General features: G+C 47.3%; 1 protein-coding gene across 1 annotated transcript in view; it reads right to left on the bottom strand.

Moving 5' to 3' along the window:
• UTP20 (UTP20 small subunit processome component) overlaps positions 1-24,074 on the bottom strand; it is a 1,390,303-nt gene that overhangs the window by 614,602 nt on the left and 751,627 nt on the right. The window contains exons 30-31 of the mRNA XM_069629877.1: positions 15,447-15,664; positions 13,516-13,660 (exon numbers count right to left, since the gene is read on the bottom strand). Of these exons, the coding sequence (XP_069485978.1) occupies positions 13,516-13,660; positions 15,447-15,664 (363 nt within the window). The remainder of the gene's footprint in view (positions 1-13,515; positions 13,661-15,446; positions 15,665-24,074) is intronic.

The raw sequence follows: 24,074 nt of genomic DNA, 5'->3' as shown, positions 1-24,074 counted from the left end.
TTAGGTAATACAAGATCAGAAAACTTTAATAAGATTGCTGAAACACAGGGACAGGTTCAGGTTGCCTAGATCGTGGTGTAACACATTAATTCAATAGCACAAGCAATAGAACACCTTTACACTACAAGCCCTTGCATGACATTGTTTTTTTATTTATTCATTTATAAAGCATGCAAATACCCGAAGGCATCAAGGCGCTGTTACAGGTACCAGTTACAAGTGGCCAGTTGGCAATTGGTAGCTATATGCGGGATAGATTAACAGTTACATACAGACAGAAGTGAAGAACACGTTGGAAGTTACATACAGACAGTAACGATCCAGGAGGGAAGATCAGGCATAGGCTCACCAGATTATGCAGACAGACAGGTTTTGAGAGCTCCACGGAAAACCCAAAAGGACTCTTCGCACTCAGAAGATGTGGGAGGGAGTTCCATTGTTTAGCTGCTATGGATGGAAATCTCGATCCACCCACTTTAAAGTATTTAAACTTAGGTTGTGCCAGCCGATGGGAGTATGGTGTTCTAATGGGCCTGGATGAGTGAGTCGTAGAGATTTTCTGGGACATAAGGCAGGGCAGACCTGGAGATGCACCTTTGCGTGATCGAGAGGGTTTTAAAAATAATTATTTCTTGAATCGGGAGCCAGTGTACAGCTCTTCGTGCGGCCGAGATTTGTTCCGATTTAGGAATGTTCAGGGATGTGTGTATATCTGTGTATGTGTGTATATCTGTGTATGTGTGTGTATGTATATCTGTGTATGTGTGTGTATATCTCTGTGTATCTGTGTGTGTATCTATGTGTGTGTGTATATCTCAGTGTGTGTGTGTATATCTCAGTGTGTGTATCTCCGTGTGTGTGTGTGTGTGTATCTCCGTGTGTGTGTATATCTCTGTGTGTGTGTATATCTCTGTGTGTGTGTGTATCTCTGTGTGTGTGTGTATCTCTGTGTGTGTGTGTATCTCTGTGTGTGTGTATATCTCTGTGTGTGTGTATATCTGTGTGTATATCTGTGTGTGTGTGTGTATATCTGTGTGTGTGTGTGTGTATCTCCGTGTGTGTGTATATCTCTGTAGGTGCGTGTGTGCGTCTGTTCCTCTGAGGGTACTAGAATGGGCTGTCTGGGTACTACTGTGGCATGGAATGTTGAAATTGCATTAATGGCAAAGCGAACATGATTGTTCTTACATGGGGGAGGGAATGGCATGTTTCTTTACTGTGGCATGGCAAGGACTTGTTTTACTGGTGTTAAGTTCAAAGGCAGCCTAGGTGTTCTTACATGGGGGAGGGCATTTGTGCAGCCACATGGTAATGTTTTATTACCTTGGCATCACATCTTTTACAGGCATTATGGCAAAGCCAACAGGAGTATGATCTTATGTGGGGGTACCGGCATATTTGGCAGAACCTGCAGGAACATGTTTTGTTATCGTATCATTAGTGGCATTATCAGCAAAACAAACATGAATACTGGCATTTATAGGTGCACCAGAATGAATGTGTGGGCACAATCGAAATGAATATGTTATTTACACTTGCAGATGCCTGGCACATAGTGGACAAAGACATGAAAATGCATTGGAAAATTCTCCTGTGCAAGGTTGGTAACTTGGCATCTACTGGGCCTCTGTTAATGTCTTACCCTACAAAACCGATTGTAATCTGTGTAGCCTTTTACCTAATTTAGAATAGCAAGTCTACTGTAAAATGCACCATTTTAACCCATAATTTAGAAACAAATTCTCAGTAAAAAAACCACCCCCGAACCTACCTTGATTGGTTTGCGCTCTCTTGCTACACTCGGTCTCTCCTGCGCATTCGGCCGGCCCTCTGCAGGTTACCCTTTCGATGGGCCTACTAAGATTATTTTTAATATTCGACGGACAAACAGCTATAACAATTCACTCAATGAAACAGTCGCTGGCCTAAGGCATAACATGGTGACAAATAAGAACACGCTAGAAGAGATCTAAGAACACGGGACCATTTTGGAAATACTATTTATTAACCTTCTGCTTGAAACACACGCCAAATGGCTTTGAAATAGTCTCTGTTACTTGTGTGCTTGAGATGAATCAGCAAATGAAAGTGGGCATCCTGAAGACCTAATAAAGCCAGCCAGCCCGGCAGATTGAGGACCTGGAGGTTCTGAGCCAAAGCCACTGTCCTCCATCGGAACCGGAAAATAGATTCAATTCCAGTCACCGGCTCATTCCGAGCGTAGCACCGGTTGTACAGGGCTTTTTGCTGGTGGATCTCCTGCAACTGGACAGGATTTATCGGCTAAGGGGAGTTGGACTGGAGGGTGTTGAGCAAAATGGAGACAATATCCTTGGTGTATGACCAGCAAGGCCCAAATGTTGGACGTGTTGTGACCCCATTATACACTGAACAGGGAGATTTCTCCCGCCCCCTCCCCCACCCACCCCCCAACTGCCTGCCGGGGACAGATGGCGGAAATAGTCTTCACAGGGGTTTCACAACCCGGGCTGAGGAGGGCATTGCTGAGGTGGATATACCCCTGGGGGTAGTACCCGGTCCTCTGCCTCTAGGAGGACAGTGTGACTGCTTTTTGACTGAGGCCTCGGTGGGCATAAGCGGCGAAGGGCCGAACACTCAACCCATGCAAGCACAAGCTGTAGTTTGCTGCACCAATAGGCCCTGGGACTTGGCTGTTGCTTTTGAGTATTGGAATTTCTGAAGGGAATCGTCGGCTTTAGCCTCGATTAGATTATGGTTGTCTAATGAACAGATGATTAGCCTGAATGTCGTAGGTGAACCCCGAGTTCTGCGAGGTGGAGTGCCTCCTTGTAACCATCCCCCACTGCCATCGCTCTCGGCACACAGTCGGCCGTGTAGAGGCCAGACAAGCATCTTGCAAGATGCCTCCTTGCCACCCTGAACGAGGACTCCAAAGCCCTCTTTTACATTACCACACGGCAGATGTTCGGCCGCTCGTGAGATCACCAACCAGAGACCAAAAAAGAACTTTGCCAAGGTAAAGGAGGCATGGACCACCCTCAAGGACAGACTGCATGAAGCAAAAACCTTCCTGCCCTTTCTATTAAATGGTGTGAGGAACCAGAAATGAGACACGAACACAGGGGATTTATGGTTTGGGCTATAAACATTTATTGAAACAAAAAGGGGTTGGAAAATGCCTCTTTGTCCCTACTTCAAGAGGTATTTCCCTACCTAAAACAAAACTAAGGGTCTGTCGGATGTGAAGACGTCCAAAGCAAAATGGCCCTTGTCCAAAATACTATTCTGGGCCTCACATTTGGAAAATCAACTCTAAGGTGAAAAAGGAAATGTCTTTGGCCTTGGGTAGCGTACAAAGGTTCAAAAAGGAAAAGGGTGACTCCAAAACAAAAGTTCCAGAAGGTTAAAGTTCATAGTTCCAGCGGATAGTTCCCTTTCCCCTAAATTTCTCTTTGCTCTGCTTTATACTTTTAAGAATATCAATTCATTGGGTTTCTTTTGATCAACAACACAACTGGTATGCAAGACAACTTGGCTGTTAGTCTAAATCTTGGTAGGATAACTGGATTACTTTGCGGCCAGGTTTCTTCTCCTCTTTAATAGATACATCAGCCCAGTCTTTAGCGAGTCCGGATGTATCCTTATCAGGACATCCCCCTGTGAAGTACTTTACACACCGTCCAACTTGAGCTTAGCTGGTATGCTCTCTTACCAGCGCTTTCTTATATGAATACTCTTACAACTTGAATCAGCCTGGAATACTCTCCTGCCAGGGCTTTTCTCACATGAACACATATGCAACGTGAATCTGCCTGGTAGCTGGTCAAGTGGCACAGCGAGTAGAGCGCTCGCTTTGACATTCGTGCAGAGTTTGCAAACGCAGGTTCAAATCCTGGCAGGGCCAAACTCAGCCTTTCATCCCTTTCATCCTTCCGAGGTCGATAAATGAGCACCACACACCGTGGGTAATAATAAGCAGGGCTCAGATGCCTGAGGGTCCGTAGCGCTATATAAATGCCAAATTATTATTATTATTATACTCTCCTGCCAGGGTTTTTCTAATGGGAACACACTTGACAGTTTATTATATTTATTCCGTTCTGTCTCTAAGAAAATTGAATCTCTTATTCTTTCTTAAACACTTTACTTTTATTTGCCTCCTCTCCAATTAATGGTAGCACTAGGTGGGAGATCCTCTTGGCCTCCTTCCACTCCTCCAAGACAATCATTAATGTCGGTCTGAATGGTACTGTCTTGGTTCAAGCCCTCAGCCCAATCGCCTCCTTTTTGATAGGCGTTTCCTGCATCTTATCAACTTTCTCCCTCCTCCAGCCACTTCTTTCGCACCTTCCTCTTACGCCTCTGGCCACCCTTGTGTCCCACTACCACCTCCGCAGGGCGTACCTCAAGCATGTACTCCACTATGGAAGTCTTTCAAATATGGCAACCCGCTCCAAATCGCTAGTCTCAACTCTTCTTCTGTTGTCAAACACATCTGTCACCTCCTTGAAGTCAACATTGACATCCTCACTCTCACCGAGACATGGTTCATGGCCAGTTCCATCACAAGTTTTGATACTCTCCTCCGATGGCTAAAAGATCCTCTCTGAACTCAGGACGTACCGTCCTGGAGGTGGAGTAGCCCAGATCTTTCCTGAGTGGATCCCTGCCTCTGTCATCCTTACGCAGGCCTACTCCTCCATTGAATGCCTGGTCTGCAGGCTCTCCATCTCTCCTGGCCTCTCTCCAACTGTGGCCACCATCTACAGGCCACCTGGCCAGGTCGCCATCTTCAACTCTGAATGGGTTGACCACTTCTTCCCTGCCTCTAAACTTCTACTTCGAGACCTCAACATCCATCTGTTTGCTTCCAATCCCTACTTGGGGCTCTTCCGCAATCTCTGCGACACTCTCTCTATTCTACCCTCTGGACCGACTATGTGACTAAAATATGACAGGATCAGAGAGAAGGGGGATACTAGGTATCCCTTTGGTACTCCACATAAGGTGGTGTGGGCCACTCTCTCAGGCTATTGAGTTTTTGGGAGGGATACTAAGTATCTCTCTATCCTTAAGCACTGTAGTTACTTGAGGAGATAGAAAAATAATCTTAAAAGGAGGTCCCCAAGAGTCCCCAGCAACACTGCCCATAAGCAGCTGTGTGTGCTGCATTAGAATACAGATGCCTTTATTTATTTATTTATTTTTTTATTGGTTTATTCAACCTTTAAAAAGAGACAAACAAAACAAGAAAAGCATACATCACGTATGAATTTTTTGTTTCCATCCATCCATCCATCCATCCCTCCCTCCACCATTGACGTCTTAACATCTCTATTAGTACGTCCATCGTGGCGTGTTAAGAGGTAGGTCCGATGACGACTGGTATAGGTTTCATGTCTTTGATTACACCCAATTTTACTTTTTGGTCGTCCAGACGTCCCTTTACTACGCGCAGAAAGTTTGTTAATGCAAATAGGACTGCTCTGTTGGACCCCTCAAATAGAGCTGTCCACCAGTCGTCCGCCGTCATACATTGGTGCTCATTAATCAGGGCTCCAAAGTGGGTTTCTCTTTGTTGTTGAAGAGTTTGACAAAACAATATTAGGTGTTTTAAGGTCTCCTTATTCTTACTGCAGAATCTACACATTAGATCAGTGTCAGCACACTTCACCCAACTGCTCACTCGCTCTTTTGTTTCCATCATGTTTAGCCTGAAGCGCATGTATAAGGAACTTGCATGTTGGTCCGGAAGTAGGGTTAGGTAAGTGTACCTCTGACCATAAGCTTTAGCTTCACCTTGGACCTCTTGCATTAGTTTAGATTTGGCTCTTAGTTCGCAAGTTTTAATCCAGTCCGCTCTCCAAATTTTGGTTTTTGCCAACTCAGGATTCTCAGTTAACATTATAATGGAAATGTCAAACTCCTTTAAAAGTGTTTGGCAGAGGAGGTTCCATTGAAAAAGACTCGTGTAGTCTTTGGCAGTGTCCGGCTTGTGTAAAATTTCGAATTGGATTGCTGGATTTTTTATCATTGTTTTCCTAAACAGACACAGTAGGTTCCAGGTAACTCTTGCGTTAATCGAGATAAGGCCCAGTTCATATCGGAGACAGACCGTCGAGGTACCTTTGGGAAGCTGTAGGACTCGCGACCAGAATATTTTTTCTAGTGAATTCCACAGATCGCTTGTACAGCCAAATGCGTTTTCGCCGCCATAGATCAGGGCGGGTACCACTTTTGGAAAAATTCAATTGTTGGTTTTAAGGAGAATTTTCCAAATTTTTTGTTGATTAACAACGCTTGGCAAGCCATCTGTCGACATTTGCTTTTCACCTCTTCAGCCCATGGCGCGTCGTTTCTGCTAGCACTGATCTTCATACCCAGGTATGTAGAGTGTTTTACGATCTGAAGTTGCTCATTGGCAAGACACCATCTGTACTTCTTTCTTCGGAAGATACAGCCTTGTAGTTTCTCAAAAATTAGAATTTCACATTTTTGTTTGTTGATTTGAAGACCATTAGCTGTGGTATAGATGTCAAGACAGTCTAGTTTACGCTGAAGGCCTATGGGAGTCTGATCAAGCAAAATAAGATCAGCGTAGACCAGATAGTTGATGGGCGAGCCATGTAGTTTCGGAGGAAACATTGTTGCACCAATGAATGCTGCGTTTACATCAGATATAAAAAGATTGAAAATGATGGCTGCCAATGGGCAACCTTGTTTCACTCCTTTGTGTGTGCTGATAGGGGCAGATAGCATTCCTTTAGTCTCTAAACGGATCCTGATCGAAGTGTCCGTGTGTAATTCACGAATTGCTTCCACTAAGCTGGGAGGACAGTTCCATCTGATGAGTTTGTCCCACAACAACTCTCTGTCTATGCTGTCGAACGCATAAGACAGGTCTATCAGGGCCAAGTAGATCTTTTGATTTGTTCTGATTGCTTCCATCTTTATGAGGTTTAGTACCAACAGGTTTAGGCCGCATCCAACCCCTTTCACAAACTCCGCTTGCCTGGGGTCTACGTGGTTATAGTCATTAGCCCACCTTGACAGTTTTTGTTGCAAAAGGGTAGCGTAAATCTTCCCCAACACGTCGAGAAGCGCTATGGGCCTATAGTTTTTTGGGTTTGAGCGGTCTCCTTTTTTAAAAATGGGGACCACCACAGCGCTTTTCCAAGACTTTGGGGTTGATCGGCTCATAATGACTCGGTCAAACAGAATAACGCAAAAGTCTGCCCATAAATCTTTTTTTTTTAGCGTATAGTTTGTTAGGCCATCGGGGCCGGGCGCTCTGGAGTCATGCACATTCTTAATTGCATCCAAGATGTCGCTTCTCTCAAACGCCAGGTCCCACTTGTTTGACGTCATAGGTAACCAGGGTGGTACAGGTTTGTCTCTGCAAAAGAGGTTTGTGTAGACCTTCGACCAGTCATCTTCGGTGACTGCAATGGCCTGGAGCGCGTATTGTGGAGCCATGGTGTTATTTATCAATTTCCAATAGCCCGCTGAGTTTTTCCCAGCCATTTTTTGCATCATATCTTCTGAGTCGTTTTGTAGCATGATCGCTGCATGGGATTTAAGCCAGTTTCGATATTTGGCCTTGATCGCTCTTTTGCACTCTCTCAAAGTAGCGGTGTATGGTCCTTTGAGTTTTCTTAATTCTTGTCTCATCGCTCTTTTTGGTTGAAGAATAGACACGTCGAATTTGTGTTTTGGACAAAACTCGACGTGTTTTAATTGCGTTTACGTGCCTCAAAACTGGACAAAAGATGTTGATATTCTGAAGATTTTGTAGTGTGTTGAAAGGCATTAGAGATGGCCGCTACTTCTGTATCCGCAAGGTTTAGTCGGATCCTGCCGGTCCCAGTGCACACCGCAAACGGCCAGCAGGTCTGACCACCTGAACAGGGGTGGTAGATTGACAGTTTTACCATGTCATGGTCGCTGTGTTTCATTTTAATGACTTCAAGTTTCGACGTTCTCTTATGAATGTTTTCAGTCACGAATATGTAGTCAATGACAGATTTTTGGTCAGCTCTTCTCCACGTAGGGCAGGCCGGGATGTCACCTACTGTTTGTCCGTTAAGCATGTGCAAGCCTCTGAGATCCAGTTCCAGACACCATTGGGACGCAGCTTGTTCGCGTTTGCTATCGCCTCTGTTGTTTTCACCGCTTGGAACAACATCTGGGATACAGACAATGTTCAGATCCCCACATATAATTAAGTCTAGCGGTTGCTCCTTTGAGAGTAAATCATCGATCAGAGTTGTAACGTGGTCGATAAAGGGGAGCTCTTCATTGTGTCTATGTTTCTAGTATACGTTGATAATATACACGCGAGCTTCCTTGTTGGTGTCATTCTGTTAGACAACAACGGTGGAGACCTGAATTAGTGATGATGGATTATAAGAATTCACGATCCGAAGTCCAGCACCTTTCCTCACGGCCAAAAGAAGGCCAGCCATCGGCTTGCCCTTTGTTTGTTTTATAGCAGAATTGATGGCTACTTCGAATCCTTCCAACAATGGACTTTGTGAGAGCCATGTTTCTTGTAAACACAGAATGTCCAGATTTGAGGCCCATGTTGTTTCAAACAGGTGCATGAAGCCTCTAGTGTTCCATGAGCCTATAGTACATATATAAGTGCTTTCCGGTTCCTGGCATTATTTCCTCTATTCTGTGTTTAAGGTTTTGGCCAACCAGGACCAATCGTCGCATTTGTCTATTATGGTGACAGGGGTCCTCACGATGTCTCGTGTAATAGATGGATTTACCATTCCGTTAACTGTTATTCTTATCCGTTCACCCCCATGGGGAAAGTCGGCTGAGTCCCAATTTCTGGGAGGGCTGGACTTATGACTTTCCTTTGGATCTATATCTGTGCTGTTCTCGTGGTCTTCAGAAGGTCTTTGATTCAATCTGCTACGTGACCTCTCTTTAGGGTAGACATGCCGAGCTTCTCCATCGGCTTCAGTTATGTCAAACCCTAGGGACATCAACACTGGTCCAGCATCCAGTAGTGCGTCTGCTATGATCTTAGAGTGTAAGTGTAGAATCACAGCGTCAGTTTTCATTTCGTTCAAAAATTCCACTATTTTGAGGTCTTCAGAAGTTATCGCACGTAGACTGGGAATCAGCTGACACAGCCGAAGCACGTTCTGTCGGTTTAATATCAGATTGTCGGAAGATTCTATGCGTTCCAATATCAGACGACAAGCTGCTTGCCGCGTCGATATTTGTTGTATTCTCTCCTTTGCTATTATTTTTTGAGGCTGTTTATTTGAGCGGTTCACCCGCTCTGTTTGATTTGTGGTTTTATCTGTAATTGACAGCGGCTTGTTCCCAGTTTTGCTCTTCATGTGGGCACCGATAGTTGCAGCCTGTATCACACATTTTGGAGCTTGCCACTTAGTGGGCACAGGCGACGATTCAATCACGACCTGCGGACCTGGTGGAGAGTTCTTTATGCGGGTCTTGGCATCGAGCATCCGTCTTTTGTCGTCCAAAGTCACAAAACGGGGAGTCTGCAAACCATCGTCTATGTTCAACAGTGACGGTGGTTTGATCAGTTGACAGATTCTAGAAACTCCCTTAGGCAAATTCACATTAATAGACTCCTGTTGACTGGACTTCAACGGTAAGATGGGGGGGGCTCTTCACGTCTTCCTGCGTTAGATTGTCAGGCACATCTGAAACAGTCTGGGCTGGCGCAACAGAGCAAGACTTGGATCCGCCCTGCAGAGGTGCCACTGACATGTCTCCGACGATGAGTTCATCATCATCATACACAGATACGTTCATTAGGTCGACGGAACCGTCACTAATACAGTTTGATGTCTCCTTGGTTTCTGATGGTACTGATTTTGCTGGGCTTTCATCCAGCTTTTTTTCAAGGATGTTATCCTTAGTGATGGAGTGTTGACAGTTACATTAACTGTTTTGATGTTACGTAAGAATTTTCGAGAGTCGATACCTCTTCTCGCTTTCCTTGCAGGTTGATTTTTGGGTTTTTTGGGTAAGCCACCTTTGATTTGCTGTTTTGCTGAAGGGATCTTTTGTGCAGCAATAGTCTCCTTGAAGATGTCATATATGGGAGGCAAAGGATTTGTCCTCGCAGGTGGAGACCTCGATTGTGATTGGGGACAGGGCGGTTCTTGGTTAGGTATCGACTTTGAAGTTGATGCCGGTTGGGGATTTTGTAGTGCCAAGTTCGTAACAGCCTGACTCTCTTTTAGTACGGCTTCAAACGGAGTACTAAGCTGACATTCGTCAGCCAACATGGTAGCAAGATGCGGTTGTGTGGAGGATATTCTAACTTTCCCCTTAGTCCCAGGTGTCAAGGTAAGGCCAATCGGGTTTGTGGTAGCAAGGTGGGGAACAATGGACTCTAGCGTTCCCGTGTTACTTGATGCTGGATCTTTTTGCACATGGACAGGTTCACTTGCTGTGTTAGAAGCAGCAATGATGTTACTGCTGCTAAGGACATTCTCAGGTGGATTAGTTGAAGCGCACCTCCCAGGACTGGTTGAAGAAGCTAGTATGACATGTGGCCGTAATGCCTGGGATGTAACATTGGGGGTAACTGCCCCTTGATGGACATGTTCCTTTTTTTGTTGTTTAAAGATACCCAGCGCTTCTTTGGCTACCTCGGCTAGAGGTTTTTTGTCTAGATTTGCGTTTTTAGCATGTTCTGACAGTGTTTCAAGCGCCCAGTCTGTTTTTTTGTGTAACTCTTGAAGGGCTTCCTTACAATGCAAGTTTTTGTTTTCCATGGTCTCCAGTTTGTTGTTCATGGCGATCACCACCGAGGACAGCTCTTTTATAATGTCGTTAAGGTTCTCATACATTTTGATAAAAGGTGCAGTGGAAATGGCCATGGATGAAATAATAGTTGCTTGTAGATCTTTGGTATACTGAACTGTTCTTGGAACTTCCAGGTTTTTAGGGTCGAGTGGTGGCACTCTCCTACCGCGGTGTGTCGGGCGTCGGATCTTAGGGTAGGGGCGTTCCATTATGGACGAGTCCGTTGAAGCTTGGTCATAAGAGGAATTCGTTGTACAAGAGGTAGCATCAGTGGCTTGCCTTGGGAATAAAGAGGTGGCTGGTGCACCCATATGGTTGCTGGGCTCTATGGTGCTCATTTTTTGTTTTTTATTCTGAGAACAGCTCAGACTGGGAGATATGCTCCCATCGATCATCCTGCGTTTGTATAGGGAGCTTAAGCTTGCGGTGAGCACTGGGGGCTGCGTTGTAGAAGGGTAAGCCTCCGAGCCAGAATGGTCGTTTACATGAGCATGCAGAGCCGGATCTCCATTTGATATGTTTTTAACAGCTCTTTCTTTGTTAAGACGAGTGAGGTCAAGTAACAATTTATTGGCCACCTCAAGTGAATTTCTTCTCTCATACCCTGATGTGAGTTTGTGAATAGAAGAGTTCAGTGTCAAATGGGGCGAAGCGCCATCCAGACCACCGTCCAAACGTGGGTCAGCACCCTTCTCTTCACTTTGTCGTGGTGCAGGGCACACGGGCACCTTAATACCACACGTAGGACTGCTGGAGAGTACAGCTGGATCTTCATAGGGACAAACCTCTTTCTGGCTGCGCGCTGATGAAGTGTCAGGATTACCCGGTGAGGCCAAGGCGCTATAAAATCTGAATCGGGGTGACTCCAGGTTTGTAGTTGCGTGTCCATTAGTAGATGTGCTAATGTATCCTGAGAGCTTTGAGGGTTTGACAAGACGTAGCTGCGAACCGCTCGTGTCAAACACAGAGTCCACGTCACAACAACCGCCCGGCTCGCAGAGGGCTCCGCACGCGCAGGACTGGGGTGGCCAGCGAGGACAAGAACATCCAACGCAGCGAGGGCGCCGCCGCAGCCCACGCCGCCGACAACACAGGCGCAAGCGGGCCCACCTGACCCGCCGGTCCCCCCAACACTCGGCCAAGCAGCGGGTGCAGACGAAGGGACACAGGTAACAGAGCTTGAAAACGCCTCGCTGCAGTTGCCAATACAGTTCTTGTGTATGTTACGGTACTTACATCGGGAGGCACTCACCTGAGGGATAGGTGATTCACTTGCCGGTGAGGATGAAGTAGAGGGTGGTGGGGGTGGAGAGCCTGATGCCGCACAAGCTACACTAGTGCAGTTGTTTAAACTTTCCGAGTTACACATGCGACAGGGACGGGATCTCAGTGTTTGTCTTGATGTGAGTCGCCAGATGTAGTCCTTGCTGGGGAAACCAGCTTGCATTGAGCGCGGGTTTCGCGCATTGTCGTGTAAAGCTGTGACCACAGGACAGGTGTCAAACCAGGGGGCCGCACGCCTCCACTCCTCGGACTCCTCAGACTCTGCCCTGACTCCACGCCTGCTCCGCGGGGGGAATGAGTCTTTGTAGATTAGGTGTAGGCAGACACACCCACAGCAGGAAATGGACAGGGTAGAAAGACTTTCCGCTCCAACAGCTCCTCAGACTCTGCCCTGACTCCGCCTTTAAGAGCTGTGGAGCAGAAAGACTCCATAGTACAGCTGAATACAAAGAATAGTGCTCCAAAAGACAGAGTCCACAAGAATGAAAGGGTGGAAAAAGGCTTAACTCATTCAGGATTTAAAGAAAAAGGTCCAGAAGTCCAACACAAAGTGCTGGGGGTCTCACTAGGAGAGGAGATAAAGCGTAAACATGATAAATCTCCCTAACATAGACACCTCTGTCTCCACCTGGTCAGGCCCGAGCCCATAGGTGTGGAGAGTGGACCAGAGGGCATCCTGCCGGTCGCAATAGATGCGATGGGACCCAGCGGCACCATTGCCGGAGCTGACTGTGCCTTGGCGAAGATGTCCAACATCTTCTGGCAAAATGGCACCCATTCCTCTGGTGCAGAGGACTGGGTGGGAAAAATAACCTGCGACAAACGCTCAGGGGACTCCCTGTGCGAGGATTCACTCTGGGAATTCAAGTTAGACAGTAAGTATATCAAAATACAGTTATTTATTAGGCCTTTAGTGACACAAACTAAGCATAACAAATCATTGGTACGTACTGTCAATCAAAAACATATATAATGTATATAGATACATTCACATTTAGGAGAATAGAATTGCATATGAATCAATTACCAGTGCGGTACTAAGCTGCAATCAAAGATCGGTAGAAATAGTCAGAATAAGTGAAAGTACAGCTTCCTTGTCTATCTGACTAAGTCCAACCCTAAGATGGTATATGTATGGGGCCTTGTGTTCAAAGGTCACAAGTTCCAATATATGACTGTTACAGAAGGATTTCTCCATTGGCAAGTTTTCCTCCACAGTTTCTACGGATGGCAATCTTTTTTAACCTGTTCTGACGTTTTGAGGGGAAGTAAAGCTTTCCGCTGCACTTTCCCTGGCGCGTCTCTCTCTCTCTCTCCTTGAACTACAGTTCCCAAGGGCGTTCAACCTACCAGCGCTTTGAGATCATACCAATGGTACATAAGACGCTATATAAATGACAAGTAACATAATTGCAGATATCTCGTTTGCGCCCAGTCCGTACTTACTTTGAAAGAATGTTCAGCTCCTTGCTCACTTGTACCCTAAACTTTTTCTTTTTCATTTTCTCTGGATTTAGCATGCTTCTGCTGAGATACTGCAAGACAGAGGGGACGTGGGGCAGGAGGAGCCTCACACCTGTGCTCAGCGACTCTGAAAAGATACAGAATACAGGGCAATACATCATGTGCCATTGGAAATAGGTATGTACATAATCAACAGCAAATAAAACATTATGAGTGTTTTAGAAGGCCTACACCTTTTATAAATATTCTTTTGTAATGTCTTCTAGTGGCCGAATCACAAATAAAACCCAGCACAATGACGAGACAATTCAGATGCACACTAATTATTCAACAAAGAATGACTGCAATGAAAAGCAAAATATACTTGATGCATAATGAGGATGAGTCAAGTCTCACATATTGTAGTTGTTATTACTGATAGAAGCTTAAACCTCTAAGTTATGGAATGCTCTACCCAGTACGCTCAGAGCCGAAACCTCTCTTCCGATCTTCCAGAAAAAACTAAAAACTACAGTGTTTAACTAACACTTCTCCTTCTCTCTCTTCTCCATTCTCTCTTCCTCCTCTCTGTAACTGCAATATCTACTATTGTAACTAAGTAATGACTTCACTGTATGCTTTAATAAGTCATGTTCAAATTCTGTAACAAGAGCCACTAAGCCCATTGGGCTGCCTGTGCGCTTTATCAAATGAGAATAAATAAATAAATAAGCTTCTTTGAACTCATTGCACTGAATCTCCTTAATATTCCAGTCTTTTCTCTAATGCCAATTCCTTTTTCATTGTGATCTAAACGCCTATAATAGTTGTATTTTTATAACTGACTGTCTAAATGTAATTATTCTGTGCTGTACTGTACTGTGTGAACCCTATAAGGGCACGTGACCTCACGCACACTCTCACTCAATAAGCCTCGACTGCTCATCCAGCTACCTTGATTGGGTTTGGCTAACCTTTCAGAGTTGTCCAATTCACTATAACGAGGGAGGCCTACTAAAATCCCTCCACCAGGCCAGATTCTACAAATCCAGCTTAGCAGGCCGACCCTCCAAAAATTAAAAATGGGTTGGGGGGCGGGGGTGGGTCAATCATTGTCACTGTTAGGCAAAGTTTGAATGCAGTACCCTCTGGGAACACTACAAACAACTATGACTACAGGTATAGGCAACCCAACCTTTGGTATGAGCTTGCACAACAGTTTTGGTAGCGTGTTGAGCAGCCAGGCTTATCTCAAGAGGGGAAATGTGAGCTGTAGTGGAGTTACACAAAGATTTGCAGTTACATGTATTCAAATACACTCTTACACTCAAGGTTTCTTGCATAAACAATTTATCAGTCAGTTATAAAGCCTTCTTCAGAAGGGAGCAATGGAATAGTAACACACAAATATACTTCAATACAGTACACTGAGTTTCTGAATCAGACAAGTCCCTTTTGGGATGGCCCACAGACGCAACCCACACCCACAGATTACTCCAGTAACAAGGGTACTGGGGACATTAATACCTTACTGTGGGCATTCAGAATACTCTTTAATAGTTGGTAAAAGGCAAAGGTTATTAGAACACAAGACACCATAAATATTCCAAAGCAGTGCAGATACTTTTAGGGTTCACTAGAAGAGTCATTCAATTCAATAGTCTAAGCCAAAGGCAATGGGCAAAAGCCTTGGATAGGCTTCACTTCGCTGTAAAAAGTCAGTACCGGTTCAAGAACAAAAGCAAAACGGTTGGGGGTCCTTAGAATATGGAGGGAAGGTTGCCTAAAGAGAAATCTTTCTTAACCACAAAAATGGAAACACCACATCAGCTTACTAACCATCACAGGCCTGTGTCCATTAATACACTGGGGTAGTAACCTGTGGCACAAAGGCTATGGACCGGCCCGGTCTACAGAAACAGAAAGTAGCCTACCTTCCGATTGAACTTCCAGGCCACTTGCACTTAGTGGCAGACTGGCGATGTCCTCTGTAGGTTCAAAATCTGGACTGTTGAGGAGGTTGTCAGCCACATCCATCACAATGGTGGCCGTTTCCTCAGATATGTTTTTGGTGGGGAGTAAGGCAAAAACATTTGTTAGCACATCGCATTCCGGGTGTCCCGATTTCTGCTTGGCGAGCAATGGGAAGTACCTGACACATAAGGAAAAAAAGGAGGAAAACAGAGAAAATAATTAAACTTTATTTTTTATTTAAAACAGAAATGTAAACTGACTAACATTAATATTGCGGATAACAAATATTGGACACTTATCCCAAGGGAGTAGTTAAAACACACTTTTGCACCAACTACGCATACTGATTACCAACACAAATGTGTGACGTTTGAGCATGCTCTCCTACATCGCCTTGTGCGTTCACTACTCATTGTTGTGCATATGTGGTTTAAAGTAAAAAAGAAGAACAGGTTACTTATCTTACCTGGTAACGTTCTTTCGATGGGATGTTACTCCAACGTATTCCACATCTTTGACAGTAATGACCACAGCTGTGCTGCTTCGGAAAACTTTTTCGGCGTAGGCGTCCTGCGTCGATACGCTTTCCCTCGAGGGCCTCCGTCCATGGTCGACGTCACCGGATGGTATATCTAGGACGCACGACGCCCATAGCCTCAGTTGTAGTTTTTTCCCAGAACGTGTGGCACCAATCTCCTGCCAGTGTGACTGCAGAAAGCCTTGCGGAAACGTAAACTGCAATCGCATAAGATCGGTAGAGGGGCAGGCTAGAAGTGTATGATGTGGAATACGTCGGAGGAACATACCATCGAAAGAACGTTACCAGGTAAGATAAGTAACTTGTTCTTCGAGGGGTTTGTGTCCTCCAACGTATTCCACATCTTTGACAGACTCCCAAAGCAGTACCAACGTATGGAGGTGGGAAAAGAATGCATAATTACATCAATTTAGAATGCCCAATGAAATTGCTGAGTGTAGGACTGCCTTACCAAAGGCCAAATCTTGCCTATGGATAGAGTCCAGGGAATAGTGTCTCACAAAGGTATGGACAGAAGCCCACGTGGCTGCTTCGCAAATACTGTGAATCGGGACGCCCCTCTGTAGAGCTGTGGAGGCAGCCATACCCCTAGTAGAGTGAGCCCAGAAGCAAACTGGAGGGTCCTTAGCCGCCAACCGGTAACATTCAGAGATCGTCAAAATGATCCATCTGGACAAGGTCTGCTTGGAAACAGCCTGACCTAAACGCCTTCCAGCATAACCAACAAAGAGCTGATCGTCCACTCTGACCCGGGACATCCGTGAGAGATAGAAACTCAAAGTTCTCCTAGGATCCAACCTATGGAGCCCCTCCTCTTCCTTACCAGGATGTGGAGGAGGATAAAACGCCTGAAGAATCACCTTCTGGCTTAAATGAAATTCTGACACAACCTTCGGAAGAAAAGAAGGACGAACCCTAAGGACAACCCTATCCTTATAGAACACTGTGAAAGGTGGCGTGGCAGAAAGTGCCTGCAACTCACTCACTCTGCGTGCGGAAGTAACCGCAACTGAAAATAGTCTTAAAGGACAGCAGTTTCAATGGGCAAGAATGTAAGGGCTCAAACGGAGCTCCCATTAGAAACTTTAAAAGCAAATACAAATCCCATCCCGGCACCTGGAAAGGCGACAGTGGAAACACATTAGTTAGCCCTTTCAGAAACTGTGAAATCAAAAGGATCTTAAAATAAGAACATTCCACAGACGAGCGCTTAAATATGGACAGCGGCGCCAGGTAACCCTTAATGGTAGCTATTTGCAGGCCCTTGTAGGCTAAAGAAAGCAAAAAAGACAAAACCAAAGGAATGAACATTGGAAAGGATCCACATTCTGTACCCTGCACCAGTCGCAGAACTTCCGGCAACGGTACAGGGATTTCATTGTGGGCCTTCTGGCCGAAAGCAACACCTCCATCATGTCTTCGGGAAGGTCCCACTCCTTATACCTCAGCCTTTCAGATACCAAGCATGAAGGCTGAGAGACACGACCTCTGGATGGAGTACTCTACCACCCTCTCGTGAGAGCAGATCGTCTCAGTAGGAAAGACGACGTGGAGGGCAGATGGACACGTCTAGAAGGTCCGGGTACCACGCTTTCCTGGCCCTTGTCGGAGCAATGAGGATCACCCGGAAACCGAACCTCTGTAACCTCTGCAGCACTTGTGGAATGACGGGGACTGGAGGGAACGTGTACAGCAGTGGGAAGGACCACTCCACTACGAATGTGTCCCCTAAGGCTCCTCTTGGAGGAAATTCCCGTGAAGAGAATCTTTCGCACTTCCGGTTGACACTGGCGGCGAAGAGATCCACTTGTGGGGATCCCCAAAGGGCAAAGATCTCCAACAGAACTTCCTGAGCCAGCTCCCACTCGTGAGAGACCGTGCTCTGCCTGCTCAGAGCGTCCGCCGCCGCGTTTTCATCTCTGGCCAGATGAACTGCCAAGATCGAAATTTCCTGCTGGATGGCCCAGAACAAGAGCTGCATCGCCTCCCTGCACAATGGGAGTGACCCTGCACACCCCCCCCTTTTGTTGAGGCAGTGCACGGCCACTGTATTGTCTGTCATATACAGGACATTCTTCCCTCGCACAGACGGCAGAAAAGCCTTTAGAGCTAGCCTGACAGCCCACAGCTCTAACAGATTGATGTGGAGTCTGGACTCCGACGGAGACCAACGGCCACTGGCTGTCAACTCGATGGCATGAGCTCCCCACCCCGTGAGGGATGCGTCCGTCACGATTGTTAGGCAGAAACCTGTGCAGTTCCCTTAGGGACCACTGCAAAAGATTTAAGACTACAGGTGTTGGCAGTAAACCCACTTGGTAGCAGTCTGTACCATACAGATTTATCTGGTAGCTGTGGCTGAGCAGTCAGACTTCCCTCAAGAAGAGTTAGGCAGTATGCAAAGTATACACAGTAGGCACTCGGATACAATAATACAAGCAAACACTGACCAGAGCTTTGGTATCAAAGTATATAATTATTTATTTAAAAACACAGTTTGAAACACTCCAGCACTCTTATTGTAAAATATTCTAAACACAGTTACTATTGTAATATATACACCCGTTTTTCCTTATCAGATACGTCACAATAAACACCACTTCTTTTCATTCAGAGGTGAGCACTTAACTAGATTGCACTCCAATAAGTTTGTGAAAAAGGGAGAGAAAAAGACAGAATATGGAAAGGTACACCACTCTAAGATTCAGGAACACTATTAGCAAGGCAGAAGAGCAAAAAGTCACTGGTGAGCCAAAGTCCAAAGGCTGGGCCCACTCTTAGAGAGAGCAGAGCACACATGCGCCCAAGAACACACAGTTACACTAGGCTTAGAAAGTCTTGCAGAGGGTTCAAAAAGAGTTTAGAGAGTCTTAAGAAAGTTTAGCCAGGGTGTCCCAGACTAACCCAGGTTCGAAAGCCGGGGGCTAAATCTACCCCGTACAGTCGGTAGCGAGGGAAGCCAGGCGGGACACAGTACCTTAAGTGGGAAGGATCCTCCAGCGGTGGCAGTTGTTCCTGGTAGTGGGTGCAAGTTACGTCATCGTCCAGGGGAAGAGAAGATCTCGACTTGGAGGAAAGATGAAGGTCGTTGCACTACCAGGGAAGTAACCAGCCGTGGAGTTTTCCGGTTAAAGGTGGTACTTTTGTTTCGCGGTCGTGGTAAAACGTGGTATCCCGGTTGCCGGGGTGCTTGGCACAGGCAAGGCGGCCACGAGGTACGTCGGGAAGGCAAAAAGACGGTGAAACTGGTTATCCCCACCAGTCAAAGGAAGAAGACTCTCCGGCAGGAGATCTCCTCTGTCGTTGGGAAAAGTGGTGAGGCAGTCCAGCAGGGCTCCACCGGTAGTGGTGTCGTGGCAGGTCGGCTTAGCTTCTTCGGATTCTTAGGTCCTGTGGCGAGTTCTGAAGTTCCAGTCCCCAAAGCCCTGCTTTTATGCAGCAAACCCCCATTCACTCAGCCTAGCTGTCACTCAAACATGCTAAGTGGTGAGCCGGCCGGCTCACCACTTGGGCCAATCAGGATGGAGTGCGACTTGAGTTGCCTAGGCAACTCAGTCCAGGGTGCCTAAATTTCTCTCCACCCCTCCTAAGTACCCCAGACAGAGTGGCACCACTTTGGGGGGCTTCTGTGGAGAAGCCCGCCAAAAAGTGGAACAAAGGGCTTGACTTGGGTTGGAGTCACAGAAGAGAACACAAACGCCATTTTAGAATCAAGTTTTGGCAAAAAAACACCAACCGGAGAATTAATATTAATTAAATAAACCGGCGGTATTTTCGAGGCTACCGTAAATAATTAAATAAAGGTAGTAGTCTAAAACAATGGGAAATCCCATAGGAAAATATTTGCGGTTGAATATAAAAAGTAGTATCCACTGCCACCAGCCAAAACTCGATCAGGGGGGACGGAAACGTGCCCCCTCGACTAACAGACCCCGGGGCAATTGAATTGCCCCAGCCAGTACGTCCACAATATGATGGTTTGTACTGGTTCTGTTCAGAATTTAAGACTAGTAAAGTCAATGGTGACTTTACATGCCCTGGGAGACAGTAGTCAGTCCCATGGTATGGAGTCTATACTGGGGGGTCACTATGACACCCCTGTGTTACTGCACGGAGGGTGCTGTGTAACACACATCACAAAAACACATGAAGCCCTATGGAGTAAAAGACCCCAAAGCCCATTAAACACATCTAGATTCAAAGAAACACACTCAAATCATGCCCAAGAGTGAGGGTAAAAGAGTCGCACTCTTGGCAGGAGAAAAAAAGAAACCCCAAAAATCCAGCAAAGCTGCTGGGGGACTCACTAGGTTAGGAAATTCAGCCTAAACAGAGAATGCTCCCTAACAACGATCGTCACCTCTGGCCACGGTTGCCAAAACAGAGCCCCCTTAAACAGATTTCCTTTGACGGCCCACCACAGAAGGTCCTGGGCGACCGAGGGTGGAATCTAAACCGGATCCGACATCCTGCCGGAGAACTGCGTCCACTGCATCTTGAGAGCCCACTGCAGAGATCTCATCCGCAGCCTGGCCTCTGGCACCAGGAAAATGCAGGATGCCATGAGGCCGAGCAACCTCAAGAACTCGAAAGCCGGGAGACTCTGGGCACGTTGAAATTTGTTCACCATCTGAAGAATGTGATGATCCCTCACCTGGGGAGGCGAACACAGCCCCAGGGATGTGTGGAGCACAGCCCCGATGTATTGGAGCCGCTGGATAGGTGTCAAATGGGACTTCTTTAAATTGACAGAGAAGCCCAGCTTGTGAAGGGAGTGGCAGGTGACGGACAGATGATCCAGGGCTTGCTCAGGAGAGCGTGCCCTGATCAACCAATTGTCCAGGTAGGGGTAGATGTGAATCCCCCCCCCTTCCTGAGATACGCTGCCACCACCACCATCAGCTTGGTGAAAACCCTTGTGGCGGAGGTCAATCCGAACGGCAGAACCCGAAACTGAAAATGCAAGTCGCCAAACGCAAACCTCAGGTACTTCCTGTGCTTGGGCTGAATTGGCACATGAAAGTAAGCATCCTTGAGGTCGAGAGACACCAACCAATCCTGAAGTTGAAGGGCCTGAAGGACTTGAGAACGAGTAACCATCTTGAACTTGTCCTTTCTGAGGAGGTTGTTCAGCCAACGCAAGTCCATGATGGGTCTCAATCCCCCGTCTTTTTTTGGGATCAAAAAATAAGGGCACTACCATCCCTTGTTCCTCTCTGCTACAGGCACCATTTCTATGGCGCTTTTCTCCAGTAGGGATAGGATTTCCTGTGCAAGATCCGGACTCTTCAAAGAGAGCCTTCCCGGTGGATTGTCGTGAGGCCTCTGCTGAAAGGGGGGACAGTAGCTGTGGGCTATGCTCTCCAGAACCCACACATCTGAAGTAATGGCACGCCATTCTACCAGATGCTGCGCAAGTCTGCCCCCAACCGGCGAACCATGGGACATGGCCTCATGACTGAGCGGACGCGGCTGCGGCAGTTTCTGAGGGCAAAAAGGCAACTGCCCGAGCGGCTTTGGCACCTCGAGTACCCTGCTTTCCCCCTCTGGTACTCCTACGTTGGCCTCTTTGACTCGCAGCTCCTCTCGATCTACCAAAGGAAGACTAGTACCGAAAGGAACCTCCCCCTCCATTGCTGTCCCTCAGGACGAAAAGCCTAAGGTTGGCGTACTGCAGCGCTCTAAAGACTTCACTGCAGCTTTGGAGTTCTGCAACCTCTCAAGGCTCTCGTCAGCCTTGCTGCCAAAACGATCGACACCATCAAAGGGCATGTTGAGAAGCCGGGATTGCACATCAGGAGCAAACCCCGACTTCTGCAACCCCGCAAACCTGAGCATCACGGTGCTCGCCGCCATGGACTGGCTGACACAGTCTGCCATGTCCAGACCAGACTGAATAGATTCACACATGGCATCCTTACCATCTTGGACGAGGGCCAGAAAACCATCCCATTCCTCCCCTTCGGGAATATGTTCAGCCGCCAAAGATACACAATTCCACAGAGTGAGTGAATCTTGCCAAGGCACAAACAGAGTTGGCTGCCTTTAAAGCCGTACCCCCAGAAGAAAATACCTTCTTGGCCCAACCATCAAAGCGCTTGTCGTCCCTATCAGGAGGGATGGTAGGGTACGCAGCCTGCTTTGCTGGGGCCGCAGCCGCCTGCACCACCAAACTCTCCGGAGTGGGTGCGTTGACAAGTAGCAGGGGTCACCATTGGTTGACGGTATTTTTTCGTAAGTGATTTATTCACTGCCGGGAAACTCTGGAGCAGCTCAAGCCGCCGCCACCCTTCTTTGCAAAGCCAAATAAAATGGCAACACTGGGTCAGTGGGTGGACCTTGGTCCAGGATATCCGACATGAGGCGCCGATACGAGGATTCAGCATGTGTACCAGGCTCAGGCCTGCCAAACTCAACCTCTGGAGAGGTGTCAAGACCACTGGCATCATGTAAGGACTGATGTAGGTCTTCCATTTGACTGTGACCAGACAAAAGGTCATCAGGAACCTCAGGAGGCACAACCCACTCCTCATCCGACCCTTCTTTCACCTCTGAAATATAGTCCAAAGGCTGGAATAAATCAAAGGCCTCAAAGACAGGCCTCACTGACTTACTTAGCCTTCCTCCGAGTTTCCACAGCCCTTCGGGGCACCTCCGATAAATTCTCCTCAAAAGGCGTTGAGGGCACCAATGGAATTGGCGTCGACATCGACCGGGGTGCCGACGACTTCGACAACGGCTTTGAGACCAGAGCCCCAAGCGTGTCCGACGGCCTCGGCGACTTCTTCGGAGCCTCGAGAGAGAGTCCCTCGACGGGCACAGCGCTGATGGCGTTGATCCCTTCTTAGAAGGCCTCACAGGTTCCGACTGTCTCGAGGGCGTCGAGGACCGGGACCTGGCACAGCTATCAATCTTGTCCGATCGGGACCTCCATGGCTCCCGATGATCATGCGGACCGCAAGAGCCCGAAGGCATGTGAGCGGTGGCTCTAGCTCGTTCCTTGCCGGCTTCTCTCGAAGGCACGGACGGAACGGTCCCCTGCGATTTGAAAATCGCCATCATCTGCTTGCGAAATGTGTCCCATTTGTCCGGCGATGAAGACTTGGTGGGACAAGTCACCCGCCGTCTTGCGGAGCCCTCCAACGAGGACGGGTAAGGCGACCGGTGACGGCGCTTCCGAGAATGCCTAGAAGAGGCAGAGGAATGGTGGGACCCACTCCGAGACCGAGACCCGTTGGACTTAGACCGACGCAGAGAGTCGCCCCTCGAATCGTCGGTCGAAAGCCCAGCAGATTTCGACTTACCGGTTTTAGATAACCTACCTACCGATAATTTCTTCTTCCGCTCCCGCAAGGCCTTCGATGTCAAGGACTGGCAGTCATCGCAATCGTCGTGGTGTGGCTTTTGCCGAGGCACCAGAGGCAGACGTTGTGCGGGTCCGTGATGGACATTTTGGAACCGCAGTCCCGACACTTTTTGAAGCCCGACTTCGGGGTAGAAGAAGACGAAGACATTTTCTCAATTCAAAGTACAAGAACCGAGTGTGCTGAGATTCCGAAGCGAACACGTTCACGGAAAAAACAGAACTGACGCTACGGGCGTTGTGCGTCCCAGATATAACATCCGGTGACATCGACCATCGACGGAGGCCCTCGAGGGACAGCGTATCAACATCATCGACGCAGGACGCCTATGCTGAGTTTTCCGAAGCAACACAGCTGTGGTCATTACTGTCAAGGATGTGGAATACGTCGGAGGACACAATCCCCTCGAAACTAAAATCTGGTGAAAAATGTATGAGAGGCATATGGTTACTGACCAAAGACCTTGGGCCTCATTACGACCCCAGCGGTAGCCGTGCTGGTAAAAACGGCAGCCAGAGTTATTGTTATTTTCCAGCGCCTGGCTTTGGGGAATTACCGAGGGCCAGAAAAAGTAACTCTATTCCCATTCGAGTCACATAGCACTGGCACCATTCAAAATTCAAAGTCTGCAGGTGGGTGCCGTTCCGCCCGCCAGGTCAGACCTGGTAGGAGGGCATCCGGCCTGC

The sequence above is a fragment of the Ambystoma mexicanum genome, chromosome 12, assembly GCF_040938575.1.
Source record: "Ambystoma mexicanum isolate Mex_15411 chromosome 12, UKY_AmexF1_1, whole genome shotgun sequence".
In the NCBI taxonomy this organism is placed as follows: Eukaryota; Metazoa; Chordata; class Amphibia; order Caudata; family Ambystomatidae; genus Ambystoma; species Ambystoma mexicanum.
Note: the sequence above shows the minus strand (reverse complement) of the source record. Positions and strands in the feature narration are given on the sequence as shown.